Source organism: Amphiura filiformis, chromosome 9 (assembly GCF_039555335.1).
Source record: "Amphiura filiformis chromosome 9, Afil_fr2py, whole genome shotgun sequence".
In the NCBI taxonomy this organism is placed as follows: domain Eukaryota; kingdom Metazoa; phylum Echinodermata; class Ophiuroidea; order Amphilepidida; family Amphiuridae; genus Amphiura; species Amphiura filiformis.
In genome coordinates, this window is record NC_092636.1 from 55,968,705 (window position 1) to 55,984,064 (window position 15,360).

At 38.0% G+C, this 15,360-nt stretch overlaps 1 protein-coding gene across 1 annotated transcript in view; it reads right to left on the reverse strand.

The window, feature by feature from the left end:
• LOC140161196 (prokineticin receptor 2-like) overlaps positions 1-14,830 on the reverse strand; it is a 69,648-nt gene extending 54,818 nt beyond the window's left edge. The window contains exons 1-2 of the mRNA XM_072184645.1: positions 14,680-14,830; positions 13,857-14,625 (exon numbers count right to left, since the gene is read on the reverse strand). Of these exons, the coding sequence (XP_072040746.1) occupies positions 13,857-14,356 (500 nt within the window). The 5' untranslated portion in view covers positions 14,357-14,625; positions 14,680-14,830. The remainder of the gene's footprint in view (positions 1-13,856; positions 14,626-14,679) is intronic.
• Between the last annotated feature and the right edge of the window lie 530 nt (positions 14,831-15,360).

The following is a 15,360-nucleotide window of genomic DNA, read 5'->3' on the forward strand; positions in this document are numbered from 1 at the left end:
CCTTCAAATTTTAAATTTGTCATTATATACTCAAAATGCTGAAATAATACTAGTAATAATGACCGGGAATGGTTTCTGTCCATTTTGAGCTGAAATAACGAGGTAACGTGAAAGAAACACTGCTTGTTATTTTGGCCGTTTAACACGCAGTTCTATGGGCGGACATAAAGTCATAATTTCTTGAATTATGACTTAATGTCGAACTTTGCTCTGTTTACCTACAAACACAACAAATTTGGCTGATTCCATTTAGGTGCAAATTGTGACATATGTAAACATTACAAATATGCAAAAAAAATCAGGTTTGAAAAAAATTAACCAAATTCATATTATAAGATCGTACATTATGGCTTTAAACGGGCAAAAACTGGCAAAACAGGTTTTTGCCAGTTTTTGCCACCTGTTTTTGCCGGCAAAAACCGCACCCTGCAATAAACCAACCTTGCGGAATGCAAAATCATGTCAAACGGCCACCAAACATCACACCTGGCAACACGCCATTTTTTCTGGGTAGTAATGTCCCCATTCCCTTATTTCAAGTAATAAGTTTTCGTTTTTCTTTTGTTCAGAAATCAAAAATCAGCGGCAACGGAACCCGGAAAAAACCCCGAACCCTGCAATAAACCAACCTTGCGTAATGCAAAATCACGTCAAACGGCTACGAAACATCACACCCGGCAACACACGCATAATTGTAGATTTTGTATCCACTCCTGCATCTGGGGTCCCCAATATTGATCAATATTTTGATCGTGTATGGGCCGCGTAAGACAGATCATTCAAAAACAAAAAAATCAGTCTGCTCGTTTGTTCCACAGTTCCAACAGAAAGTTTCTTGTAATTTAAATAGCGATTAGGAATAAAATAGTAAAATAAAAGTCATCCAAAATGCAGTTTGAGGTTTACAAATCGACTGCTCAGTGCCATAAGTGGGTAAGTGCAATAGCTACCATGTGCAGCTGCCACTGAGCAGTCAAAATCTGGATTTTGTTAGCTTGCATTTATTGACACATAATCGCATTGTACCAATAACTCAAAATCTAACAAATTAATCTGCCATGTATTATACCAGATTGACGTTAACGGTGAATCCATTTAAGACAATAACACTTTCCCCCCTAATAAACTAATTCTGTAAATTTATACGTATGGAGAGTACCAATTAAAGTTTAACAAGCAATCAATAGTTAATCAAGCCACGAGTGGGACAAATATTACGTAAGATATACTTCACTAGAATTTAAAAAATATATGGAATAAGTAGATACCGTTTCCATACCAAAGTCTACAGTTGTGTTCATGTTGAAAAACGTAAATACAATTTAATTCAATTTCCTGCCTTTAATCATGTTAATGGTTGTGCAACATTCCGGGACAACATTTGATTGCGGTAATATTTTAGGCAGTAACCAATGTTCACATTAATAACACAATGAATCCTATAAGAACTGATTAACGCTGCTTGATATGTAGATCCTCTTGTTTGAACTTCCCAAAAGTTAATCGAATCGATGATGATAGTAAGCAATTTGGACTTCTGTTTTCTTATACATGTAAGATTGAAAAGTCAATAAAATGTTTTGTTTTTAATTTCAGTATGCTATCTAAACATGGTATCCGTGGTGGAGCACGTGTTCAAAAACATAATATCCTAATTACAATTTTAATTTTTCAATAAAATGATAATAATCACAATGCACTTAAATGTATGGCAAATTTATGAAAGATACTCCCTTTAATCATTTAAATCCCGATATAGTCCATAATTGTTTCCGTTGATTAATACTTCAAGTGAGGACCACTTAAGATACGTGTACCATCTGTTTTACTGCCTTCAATTGCATTGCTGAGGCGTGTCTAGAATCTAGTTCATATTATTATAGCACATAGTTTCTTAACAACGGTGTCTAGTTGCCCACACGCTTAGACGAATTTAAATGGTTTAAATAAATTATGCTTTAAAACATAATTTATAGGTTTTCAGTGTTGCTTGATAAGTTATTGATTGCGGGAAATAATTATTGCTTATAATTATAACTGTTAGCTGTGTTGGTGTTACCAAACTGTTGAAAAACCTGAAGCCACACAAAGCCGCGAGTCCAGATGGAGTGCCATGTAGATTGCTCAAGGAGTTAGCTGGGGAAATATCACCTGCCGTAACTTTGCTGTACCAAGCCTCAATGAACCAGGGAAGAATCCCATCAGTTTGGAAGAAAGCTCTCGTCTTCCCCCTCTTTAAGAAGGGCAATCGTTCACTGGCTTGCAACTATCGTCCAATCTCACTCACGGCTATTCTCTGCAAACTCTGCGAGCATATTATCCACTGTGCAGTCATCAGGCACTTATCCTACCACCACATCCTTACCAATTCTCAGCATGGCTTCAGGAAGCGCAGATCATGCGACACCCAGTTAATCTTGACCATCCATGACTTGGCGAAAGGACTTGAGTCAAAGGAACAGACAGATCTCATCTTATTGGACTTTTCAAAAGCCTTCGACAAGGTTTCCCACAGACGCTTGATCATGATTACTGAGCATTACGGTATTTGTGGCTCCACACTTCTTTGGATACAAGATTTCCTCAGCAATCGCACACAGCAAGTTATGGTGGATGGAAGAGTCAGCAGTGAAGCACATGTTACATCAGGCGTTCCTCAAGGAAGTGTTCTTGGCCCGCTCCTCTTCTTGATTTATATCATAGGTCTGTCACACTACGACGGACTGGATTAACGTACATCACCGAATACAAAAATATTTTATTCGGTGGAAAAATCACCAGTCCGGCAGAAGATTCGGTGGGATTTTGGGTACGATTCCCGTTCGTCTCTCTATGCGTTGTGGCCGCTAATAACACTGCAGGCGTCTTATATCCGATCGTTCAACGTCCGACAAATGACCGGATATGGGGGTCCGATTCCCGTTCGTTTCTCTATGCGTTGTGGCCGCTAATAATCCTGCAGGCGTCTTATATTCGATCGTTCAACGTCCGACAAATGACCGGATTTGGGGGTCAACGTCCGACAAATGTCCGGATTTTGGGATCCGATTCCCGTTCGTCTCTCTATGCGTTGTGGCCGCTAATAATCCTTCAGGCGTTTTATATTCAATCGTTCAACGTCCGGCGAATCCGTGGCATGTGGCACCAACAGGGACGTCCACACTATCAGAAAAGTGGGGGAGGAGAGGGTGTTTGAGAGGGTTTTTGACCCCTTAGAGGCAGTGACGTAGCAAGCACTTTTCAGAGGGTGAACAAAGTGGGGAAAGACAACTTTTAAGGGGGTAAACTTTGACGAAAATGGTCAAATATTGGCTAATAAGTACAAAAGGGCTACAAATCTGATATATCAGGGCAACTCAGCGTAAGGGGCAATAGAGGTGAAAAACCTTTGGACAATGAGGGCCCAATTGAAGCCATTTGTCATTTTTGGATCAATTTTAGCACTATTATTGGGTACTATTTTAGTTTGAAACAGCCACAAATTGGTGAAACGAAAGCCTAATTGAAGCCATTGAAAAGTTTTCACAATTATTGTATAATATAAACAATTGTTTTAAAAATAACACGTGGATGTCCATAGCAGAAGCAAAAGTGAAGACTTGTCCATTTTTCAAAATAAAGTCAGTCACAGACCTAAGTCCGTCTTAAATACTGATTTTGGTGACAAAATGTCACGGGCCCTACATATCGACAGGCCGGCAGTAATTTTCACAGGCTTTTGGGCCAAGGAACGACATTTAAAGCACTGCCTATAATAATCACAGGCCTATACGTAGGCTTAGGCCCCTACTATATACTATCCTGGGCCTACTCAATAACATACAATTTAACCTTTTCCATGTTTTCTCTTCTTTTTTCTTTCTTGTCAATCACTAAAACTGGTAGGAATTTGATATTGCGTCCTCTACCCTTCAGAAAGTGCCCTCCCTCAACATGCTCAATACTACTTACATGCATAGGCCTACTAAATTACGTGCAATTTAACTTTTTCTCTTCTCTTCTCTCTTCAATTTTTCTCACTTTCTTTTCTTTTTCTCCCCTTTCCCCTTTTTTCTACTTGTCAGTCACTAAAGTACTGGGGAAATATGATATTGCGTCACACACCCTTCAGAAAATCCCCCACCCCATGATTGATGCACATGTTCGCCATAGGCCTACATCCGGCACAAGCGCCTGCGAAACCTTGCAAACACCTGCGGTATATAAACGAAAGAATAACGAACAAACCCAGGGTATATATACAGAACTGTACGAACACACATCGGACAACTTCCGAACATGTGTATTCGGCACACTCCGTTTCAAGTTTTGTGCATGCACAAAACTTGAAACGTATTGTCGACGGACTAAACAAACATCACCTAACACGAAACGCATTTGGCGGATAATAGCAGGACATATGAAGAACATAAAACGAACATTGACGAACACTAACGGATTTGCTAAAATACCATCCGTTTTTTATACGGAAGACCGATCCGGTGTAGTGTGACACTAACACGGTCTGGGTCAACGTACATCACCGAATGCAAAAATATGCTATCCGGTGGTGAAGGCCTCACAGGAACGTATTTGCAACGAACACGGGCCGAGTGCAACGAACAAAGAACGAACATGAACGAAAGGAGAGCGAACAAACTCCGGCAATATTCAGCACCATACGAACACACATCGGATAAATACCGAACATGTGTATTCGGTACACTCCGTTTCAAGTTTTGTGCATGCCGACGGACTTAACGAACATCACCTAACACGAAACGCATTTGGCGGATGATAGCAGGACATAAAAAGAACATAAAACGATCATTGACGAACAACAACGGATTTACTAAAATACCATCCGTTTCTTGTACGGAAGACCTATTCGGTGTAGTGTGACAGAAGCATCAACGACCTGCCAGCCGGTGTACGTCACTCAGAGACTCGGCTCTTCGCTGATGATTGTGTGCTATACAGGAGAATTCAATCTAGCCAAGACAACAACTTGCTGCAGGATGACCTTAATGCTTTACAGAAGTGGGAGGACAAATGGATGATGGAGTTTAATCCGTCCAAATGTCAAGTGGTGCGGATCACAACCAAGAGGAAACCGGCACTCACCTCCTACTCCATCCATGGTCAAAATCTTGAAGTTGCCTGCTCAGCAAAATACCTGGGCGTTCACATAGATGCCAAGTTGAATTTTAACACCCATGTTGACTCCGTCTGTAAGAAAGCTAACTCCACCAGAGCTTTCCTCACCCGCAACTTCAGCAAATGCAGTCGCAAAATCAAGGAAGCATGTTACAATACCTACATCAGACCTATTGCAGAATATGCGGCGACAGCTTGGGATCCTCACACCATTCGTAACACCAAAAAGATAGCTCGCAACATCGGGGGGGCAAGCGATTTTTGGCGGGCCGAGAAGAGGGGGGCAAGCGATTTTGGCGAGCCGTTTGAAAATTTTACCCCCCCCCGGGCTCATAATTATTGCACAGCCCCTAATGCATACGAAATATACAAAATCTATATCATAAGTAGCAGATTGAAGTTTCTTTTATTATAGCGACTTATTTCTTTTCCAAAGATGTTGTACGTCATGTACGTGAGGATGTGCAAGAGCATTATCTTAAAATGTCAGACTAAGGGAGCTGGCATTTTCTTCGGAAGGGGAGGGAGGTTCCAAATATACTGGGGGTCATAAAGTTTGTGACAGAAAGTGATGTAGTGTGTATATTTTATTCATAAAAACTTACTTCAATACAATTTTAGCCTGTTTAAGGGTAAGGTGTATCGGTGGTGGTGGTGGTGTGGGGGGGTGGGACGCTGACTATTTGTAAATTTTGGACCCCCTTCCAGGCTCCATAATATGTGTAGACTGGCATAATGAGGCAAATAGGTAAAAATAAGGAAACAGGAAAACATAAGAAGGAAAAAGGGAAATGAAGGAATTCCGATTCTAAATAATGTGATAACAGAAAAATAATTATAGTCTTTAGGACGAGAGAAGGGAATAAAAATAACCCAAAGTGACTCAATCTACATAGCAACTCGTCTATTTAAAGATAGACACTGAAAGCTCTACATGATTTCATTTATTATATAGGTATATAAAGACACAATATACTTTGCGCAATGATCAAGTTACAGTTATGGCAGTTCAATTTTATCATTCAGAAAAGAACACAGAATCACATGCATTAACGCAATTAAAAACGCTTAAAAATCTTCATCCTGTGATAAGAAGCACTTTAACACAATTGAATGCAATAGATATTTGCTCTTTTAGAAAAAGCTTTCAATTGCTATAATCAATGTGCAATGAATGACTTAGTTTTCAGTGCAGGGTAAGTCAATGCAAGTATTTTTTATTAATACTAGAATTAATAATAAAAAAAGGGAAAGAAATTGGGCAAAGCACTATCCTTTTTAGCTCAATTGTGACTACAGAATATATCTGGCAAGTTATATGAACAGCCTAATATAAACCAACGCTGTCTGCATAAACAACGGATCTCAATTTAAAAGTTATTTAGATGTTTTGAAAATTGAGCATGATATATAAAAAATAATTAGGGGGTATGCACCTATGTTTCAGATGGACATTAAATTTTTTGAAAAGAGCATACATACCAGTGACATATAGTACAATACATACAAAAATCGTATAGCCCCCTTTCGCATGTTTCGAAAACTAGTGCATTGCATACGTACTTGCTCAATCACCATTTTGTGCGAATTTTATTACACAATTCGATGCCGTTCTTTTTTATAGACCTTTTCATTTTACATTATGTAAAGTCAATGGAGAGTAATATTAGAGAAGGCTGAAAAGGGCGCTATTCGCCTATTGCACGGTTCCGCCATATGCGAGGAGAGCCTGGAACTGGCAATAGACATGAAAGAAAGTATTACGTAACTTTACGCAATGTTATATGACTGGTTCAATTCCCATTCATACATCCTGCCAGATCGAGGCTCTCCTCGCATGATATGGTGGAACCGTGCAATGGGCGAATAGCCTCATTTTAGGCCGTTTTAGGCACATAAAAAAGAACCGCATATTGTGTAACTAACTTCACATCAAATGCTACTTGAGCAAGTACAAATATAATTAAATACTTCTGGAGAGGGGCTATAGCTAAAACAAAAAATGTCCTATCACTTAGTGTTGTATGGGGAAATGTGTGATTTTGTACCCCATCTTCAGTGCACTGTAGAATCGCTTTTAATTTTGTTTGCTGAGTAATGGATATACCCATTCAATATAATTATGTGCATTGAAAATGTCAAGTATAATTTTTAGAAACCTTCACTGCACATAATTATAGATCATCCAAAATATACCTTTCCAAGTGTGTCCAAATTGACGAAGGAATGTTTTCATTATGGGGGCTGTGTACTCTCAGATGTATAGAGTAACAGGTTGGTGAATAAACAATATTGCTGTAGAAATTTGAAATTTAAAACTAAATAAGGCAACAAAATAAACTCTTTAAAATTCACACACGACAATCTGAATACACCGAATATAAAGATTTAAAAAAAAGTAGAAACCCGTGCCTGGAGACGATTATGCTCATTGCAATGGGCATATTTGCCTACCGCTATTAGGTACTTTTTTTATGGAGTAGTTGTATTAAATTTTGATTTCACTGGAAAATGAACATAGAGAAAGTCGTCGACGATCGAAGCTAACAGGTGTACATTGGGTAATCAAACAGAGCTTTCTCCACCGGGATGTTCCTGAAAGATCACACAGTGTCGACACCCTGTAAATAAATATTTTTCCCTGAAATTAATCACGTCTTAAAGAAAGTTGTATAGTGTCTCACTATGGTGCATTCTATAGCCAGTGCTTGCGCACGTGGATCTGAGCTGAATGGGCTAAGCTTGTTCTTTTCATATGATTATAATTCTCAAACAGTTGAATATATCACATTAATATCGTACGATTTAAAAACACTTCGGTGAAAATGCAGTAAAATATATATGTTAAAAGAAAACGATAATCGTATCTTATTCAATTGAAATTCCAGTGAGTTAATTGAAAACAAAACCTGGGTTTTATGGTTTTACCTGACAACAAATCGAATTTTCTTGTAATGGCAACATCATAATGGGTACCGAGCTTTCACAGATCGTAAAAACGTGTATGAATGGAAACGCTGCGGTATCTCATAGTGTACGTGATATGCTTAGCTGAGTCGCTCGGCCAATCTCGAACAAAATCGCCATGCGTAGCTGTTGAAGAACGAATAGATTCGCCGTACTATCACGGCAATTTTTGACACGAAGATATAGGGATGATGACGCTGTAGATCAGTGCTTCTATCTGCGCTTGAACCAAATTCGCACTACGAAGTTTCTTTCATTTTTAATGGATAGCAAGAGGGAAGAAATGTGGTTGGGTATTATAAATCTGGATTTTCTTGATTGTATTTTCAGAAAACATTACAAAATACATATAAAAAAGCTAGATTCTATAAAAGGCACAGTTAAAGATTCACATTCTGATTATGCCAATCATATCATTATTTTATTTCTGTCACCTCCCAGGCTTCGTACAGTAAGCAATAATTGCAAGCAGCTTTGTGCGAGTTTCAACTTTCAACCCCCTTTGTAAGGATTCTTACTAAAGTCTGCACAAAAAGTAACGCAGCTGTTATCCATACGCCTATAGCTTCAGAACTAATAATTGTTTCCACAATATTTCTGCATAGAAAGAAGGATGATTTATTTACGCGCATTTTGATACCCCTTTTGTTAAATGTCGTTCAATATAAACTATACTCTAGTACCTTTGAAGAAAAATACCCGAATTTAAAAGATGCAGTTTACAGCGATCAATGTTATTACGCAATCATTATAGCACGTAAACCCCTCCTTTATCTTCGCGCTGACTTCAAATCAATACAAATACGGTAGCTGCAACATTCACTTATCAGAAGTTATAGACGTATTTATAACAGCTGCGTTACTTTTTGTACAGTCTTTATTTAAAATGTTGTAATCCTAAGAAACACTTTCACGACAATATTAATATGAATAATTTCTACATAATACTTCAATCATTCATCAAGTTAAACCAGAGAAGATGTAATAAACAAACTACAAGAGGCGTGTTTACACAAAACTTTCTATAACCGATTATGGCGCGTTATTTGAGATGTGGCCTTCGCAATTTTCAAACACTGAAACGCTTTGAGGAGTACTTGAGATAATATTGTTGTATTCAAAGAGGAACAATGTTTGAGGTACACCTGAATTTTGATTTAATATTTGCCGGAAATATTTGCTAGCACTTGAATAAAATAAATACTTTGAAAAGCTGATTCATTACTAAAAGACTTTTTGTGTATTTTTCATTGTGGATTCACTAGATTTTTGTTTATTTCTAATTGTAATTATGTTTGTCTTGTTGCGTTTACTGCAACACCGTTTTAAAATGTGTAAAGTAATTTATTTATTGGATTTGGTCATGTTTACTACGAGTTTTTGTCTATAAGATATTTTTTTATACTTTTAGCGTAACTACCGTAAAAACTCGATAGTTAGCGGCATATGTGCTTACTATTGAGCACTTTTAAAACATGCAAACATGAAGAGCCCCATCCACATGAAGAGCCCCATCCACAAAAGTGTTAAGGGTTTCAGTACATCATCGATACACATAGTTCTATACGAACAAGTAAACCTACAAATGTGTGTCTCAACCCCATTAGCTCAGTTGGTAAAGCGCCGGACTTTGGTACAATTTCATGGTTTCAAAAGCGCTCGATAGTAAGCACATATGCTAACTATCAAGTTTTTACGGTATGTCCAAAGCCGTGATATAAGAATTATGCTATTTAAATTTACGGTTTGGAAGGGCAGCAAATACCTGTTTGAATGCAGAAAATTCCACCTGATTTTACACGCACGGAAACTTCTCCTTATACTATTTCGTCATTCTAAATTCTTTCAAATTCCAACTGTTTTTAACTGATAAGACTACGAATATTCCGCTAACCGTGTACACCAAATTTTGTAATATAATAGAAGGTCTAGTACCAATTTGGATTAACTTTGGAATGGCCACATTGTGATCTACACGATCAAATGCCTTGCTGAAGTCTGTTATTACAATCCTAGACATACTCTTGGTTTTTTCAGCATGCATCAGGATGTTATTAATCAACTTGACAAGGTAGTGAGACGTGGAATGCCCTTTACGATTACCAAATTGGTTAGGATCGATTTGATCTTCAATGTCCTGCATAAGCCATTCAATAATAAAAGACTCAGCAACCTTAGCAAAGTGATCCGTCAGGGAAACAGGTCATAGCTGGTTCCAAGTTGGCAGACTAGACTTAGGAATGGGAACCACTATGGCCTGCTTCCACTTTGGGGAAACTACTCCTTCTCTAAAAGATGTATTTAATATGTCAGTTAATGGTTTACTTATTTCATATGCAAACTCACGAATTATTTTCGCGGAAATTCCATCGGGTCCACCGGCCTTGTTCTTTTTGATCTTCAAGAGCTTTTGATACACATCCCAAGGATATAAATGCGGGTAATTCCTGCAAGACTAAAGGGCTTATGTCGCGACGTCGCTCCCTATATAGAAACAAAATGCTCATTAACTGACTGCACAACATCACCAGCATTTGAAGGATCAACTCCAGCAGGAGGTTGTATAGAAGTGTGAGACTTGTTGTTAGTGGTCATATTTCTCTATACCAGCTAGCCGAATTGGAACTTTTTAATCTTTTCTCCCTATTATGATAGTACACTTCTTTGTCTGCAACAGCTTGAGTCTTTCCTTACTAGTCGTCATCAACAGGTAGTTTTGGAAGGGGTTTCGTCCACCAGAGCTAGTGTTACGTCGGGGGTTTCCCATGGTACTGTTTTGGGACCCCTAGGTACAGTATTTGGCATAAATCAATGATTTGCCGTCAATGGTCCACTCAAAGGTCAGAATTTTTGCTGACGATTGTATTCTTTACAATAGAATACAATCCACAGAGGATTCTGAGAGGCTCCAAAAAGACCTTGATGACAAGTGGGAGGGAGATTGGCAGATGTCTTTTAATTCTTCCACGTGCTTCAGTATGAGAGTCACTCACAAGAGGAATCCGATTACCAAGAATTGCAAGATGGGTCGCCATATCCTAGAGGAGAGCGTGGCGCAATGGTTAGGGTACTTGCTTTTAGTGCATGAGGTCCCGGGTTCAATTCCCGGAGGTGGCGATTTGCTGGGATATTGACTTGGAAAACAAGTCTGAAATTAATTGGCAACTTCTGTAGATTAAATTCAGACTTCCGCTCTCCCCATGGTTCATTTAGAATTGGGTAAATGAATCATGAAAGTACTCCGTCCTTCGGAGGGACGTTAAGCCGTCGGTCCCGTGTGCAGAGAGCCATACCCGTACATGATAACTTATTACCTCTCTGGCTGTTTAAAAGAGTGTTCATTTTAATAGTGTTTGGTCTGTCACAAGGACTGTCACAAGCACTCGCTATATCCAAAGATTATTCACGAATGGAACCAACTCGACCAGACGTCAAGACCTTCAAGACCAAGTTATAAACCACTAACATCAAGACTTCAAATGCCCACTTCAATATATAATCGCGACTTTGCACATGACCCCCCTCCCCGTAAGCGACAACCAATAAATGATTGTGATTTACGTGACAGGGTAGATACAATTACAGGTAGGACTACTTAGGTACGAGTTACATCTGTGCTGATGCCTTCAATATTAATTGCATCGATTCGTGTCTAGAATCTAGTTAATATTATTAAAGTTTGTAAGTGTCTATGGTTGCGTACACAAATAGTTAACATAAAAAATGTTAACATAAATAACGGTTTGATTGCTTGATTGATTATTTTGTTGCATGTTTTTGTATGGAAAAATAGTTTTAAAAACCAATAGTAATATTGTTATAAACTTAAGTTTCAAGGAAAAAGAACGAAAGGAAAAATAAAGAGACGAAAAGTGAAGGTCTGATAGAGAATACTCTTCAAGGTCAAATATTTCTATCTATTTTACGAATATGATCAAGGAAAGGTTGCATTCCTGGAACATAGCCCATTGTCTTTTAAGGCCTTTAAAAGGGCAATGGACATATTAAGTAAGACGAAGCTTAGACAATAAAAGTCAAGAACTCAAGAGATAATTAAAAAGAAATAGTGAGTGTGAGTGGATAAGTGCATGTAAGCAATAGCGAAGAGAGTAATGCAAGAGAAATGAAAATTTTACGTTAGATACAGAAAATTCAATAAATAAATTACATGTTTTTTTGAAATGCGAACGAAAAAGGACGAAGATTAGGGTGTGACTGAATGAGATCGAGAGAGAAAAAGTGAATGAGAGAGAAAGAGATACAGGGAGGAGAGAAAGTTGAGAGAGAGGAAACTTTCAAGAAATAACGGAAACAAGAAAAGCAAAAGGAATTGATAAAATTAGAGTAGCATAAGAAATGAGTATAAAAAGAAAACTCAAGCACCAAGTTGCTAGAAAGCTTGCGTGACCTGTTTACATACAAAGTCATCGTAAGGGGAAGAAAGTGAGTTTGTTAATGTACGTTTTACGCTGAGTTCTTTCTTAAAAGCATTTCAACTTTATTTTCTGTAACCGAAGATTGTAAAATTTAAGACGCACTATTGAGTATGCGTATTAAATTAAACACGATGAATGGTCCTGCTGATTAAAATATGAGATTTGAACTGAGCTCAATTGGTTTGTCACTATTTTTTGGTTAACGGGGCATTTTGCTTCTTTCATTTACCAACAATCCCCCCTTGAAAAAATGAATGAATAAGATTAATACCAAAAATATATGTTACATTCGTCTGTGCTTGCTTTTGCGCTGCGAACATTTTGTGTATAAAGCATGAACAGAATAACTCCAAAAAAGACAAAATCTGCAAGATGTGTATGTATGCATACTAATCAAAGATCAGAGGCTCGGATGACGTAACAAACTTAAATTTATAATAGTAGTTAAAAAGCTACGTCGAGAGTATGAGAATAAAAATATAAATTGGATACTATAGTAGTATAACTCCGTCGTCAGGAGTATCATTCCTTGTTAACCATGGCCCACATCCTACGAAAATGGCATTTACCCACCACCGCTTTTCATTCGGCATACAAGACGCTTTTTTTACACCCAATTTTACTACCCGATATAAATATTTCAATCCACCACCTTACTCGGGGATATGGCCACCCACCAAAGTCTACCATAAAAGGGGTGGGTGGGATAAGTCCCACAATATGTTTCAACAGTAAAAACCATTAGTTTCATTTTGCTCTTGTGAAAATATTCCAAGGGATGTGTACTTTAAACTTGGTATTTTGGTTAATATCTAGCATATGTTCGTGAAATTTTCTGCAGAAAATAAATTTTACCTATAATTTGTACATAGTAAAAAATTCAAAATTTACGAGGGCGCACTCACATTATGACGTCATATCAATATTATGTGGTGAATGTTTGTACTTACATTATTATCACTGGACTCGTAGGTTTACATTGGTATCAAATATAATAGGTACATAGGTACATAATGTAAGAAAACTGGGGGGAGTCGGTGTTACACAACATATGGCTCAGTTGGACGAGTGTTAAGATTGCTGTTTATTACCTACACAATACGGTAAGATTCTCTCACTTGCATGGATTATAAGGATGGGATGTTACATAAATAATGATCAAATGAATAATTAGTTGCATGTTCTATAAACATTTCTTATTTTTGGTTAGCTGAGATAGGATGGATGATACGACAGTATTAAATGATTTCATAGAATGTGGCTACTGAATGAATCATATGTAAACAGTAATGCCCCTTTTATATCGATCTTGCTTACCTGTCTGCGGCAATAACTAGGAGGGTATTGACCGACACGAATAGAGAAACAAACTTTATGGTACCAACGAGAGGGCACATGAGTTCTCCAAAAATCCAGTCCTGGTGAAGGTAGTAGTGAAGACTGAACGGGGCACAAAGTAATGCCACCATAGCATCAGATACGGCCAGGTTAGCAATCAACAAATTGGTAACGGTTCTCAGTCTTTTCTGCGTGAAGATGATGAAACATAACAAAGTATTACCTAGTCCACATATTAATGTTATTAATGCAAACACGATACCCAGGAAGATTTGAGTACCGGGAGTTAGCGGTAACATCTCACATGGGCCAGATATAGTTGAATTATACCAGGCTTGCCAGTCTGATATAGACCAGAAATAATCACCAATATCCATGTCCCCATATGTTAAACTAGACGAACTTGAAGGGCCATTTACAGTAGCCGCAATGATATCATCAGGAATATCACTGGCGTTTGAAGAAGAATTGTATTCCATCTTAGCGTCTGTAATTTCTTGATTAAAGAAGGTTTTCTTGATCTCTCTTGTATGGTCTGATTTTAAAGTAAACTTTTTCCAAGGTCGAAGACGTCTCCGTTGTTCTATCACTTCATTAATATTCTTCTGAATGCTGGCGTTTTTAATAAGCGCAATACAAAGAATATGGCTAGTCAATAAACGAATTTGATATTATATGTTCCGGTAATTTCGAAGTAACAATTCACAATTCAATGAGTCCAGTACATTCGGAAGTTGTTCGTAACTACCTTACCCTGACTGCAACTTTGTCACCGTCCTTGTGCAGTGTCATAAATGACTACCTTACCCTCACTGCAACTTTGTCGCCGTCCTTGTGCAGTGTCATAAATGAGGTAAGTTTTAGTGCGTCACGTTCTCGTATAATTCAGAGACACAATCTAAATCTATATAATCTGCTCTTCAGACAAACGCAAGTTTTCTTGATTAAAACGACTATATCACTGAAACTAGAAGTGACTGACCGTTCACCGTGGAGGTGCGGCGTTTGGCTGTGATGTGTTTAGGTAATGCGTTTCATCGTGGAGTCAATTCGTCAATCTATCACGTTTGCTGTCATACAGTCAACAGCTACTGGATACAACCGTGTTGCCAGAGGCTTATACAATCTCATAGGATAGACACGCGAGATAAGTTATGTTTCACTTTACTGGTATTAGTAAGCATTAATATCGTCCCACAATAAGTGCCATACTAACGTGCTTGACTACCTTTATTGTCTTTAACAGTGATTTACCAAGTATCCAAGAAAGAAAACATCAGCTAGATATATATTGTGAGCGGCGAATAACGTGTTCATGGAACAAAAAACTCCGCCCCCGTAAAATAGGTCATTTGTGATGGAAAGAGGAAGCAAGACTGATTTCCCGCTTTTCAAAGGATGATTGATTATACATGCGTAGGTGGTTCTTTTGCATGACAAAGAGAATTAATGATATAATTACCCAATCACTGCTAATCATCAT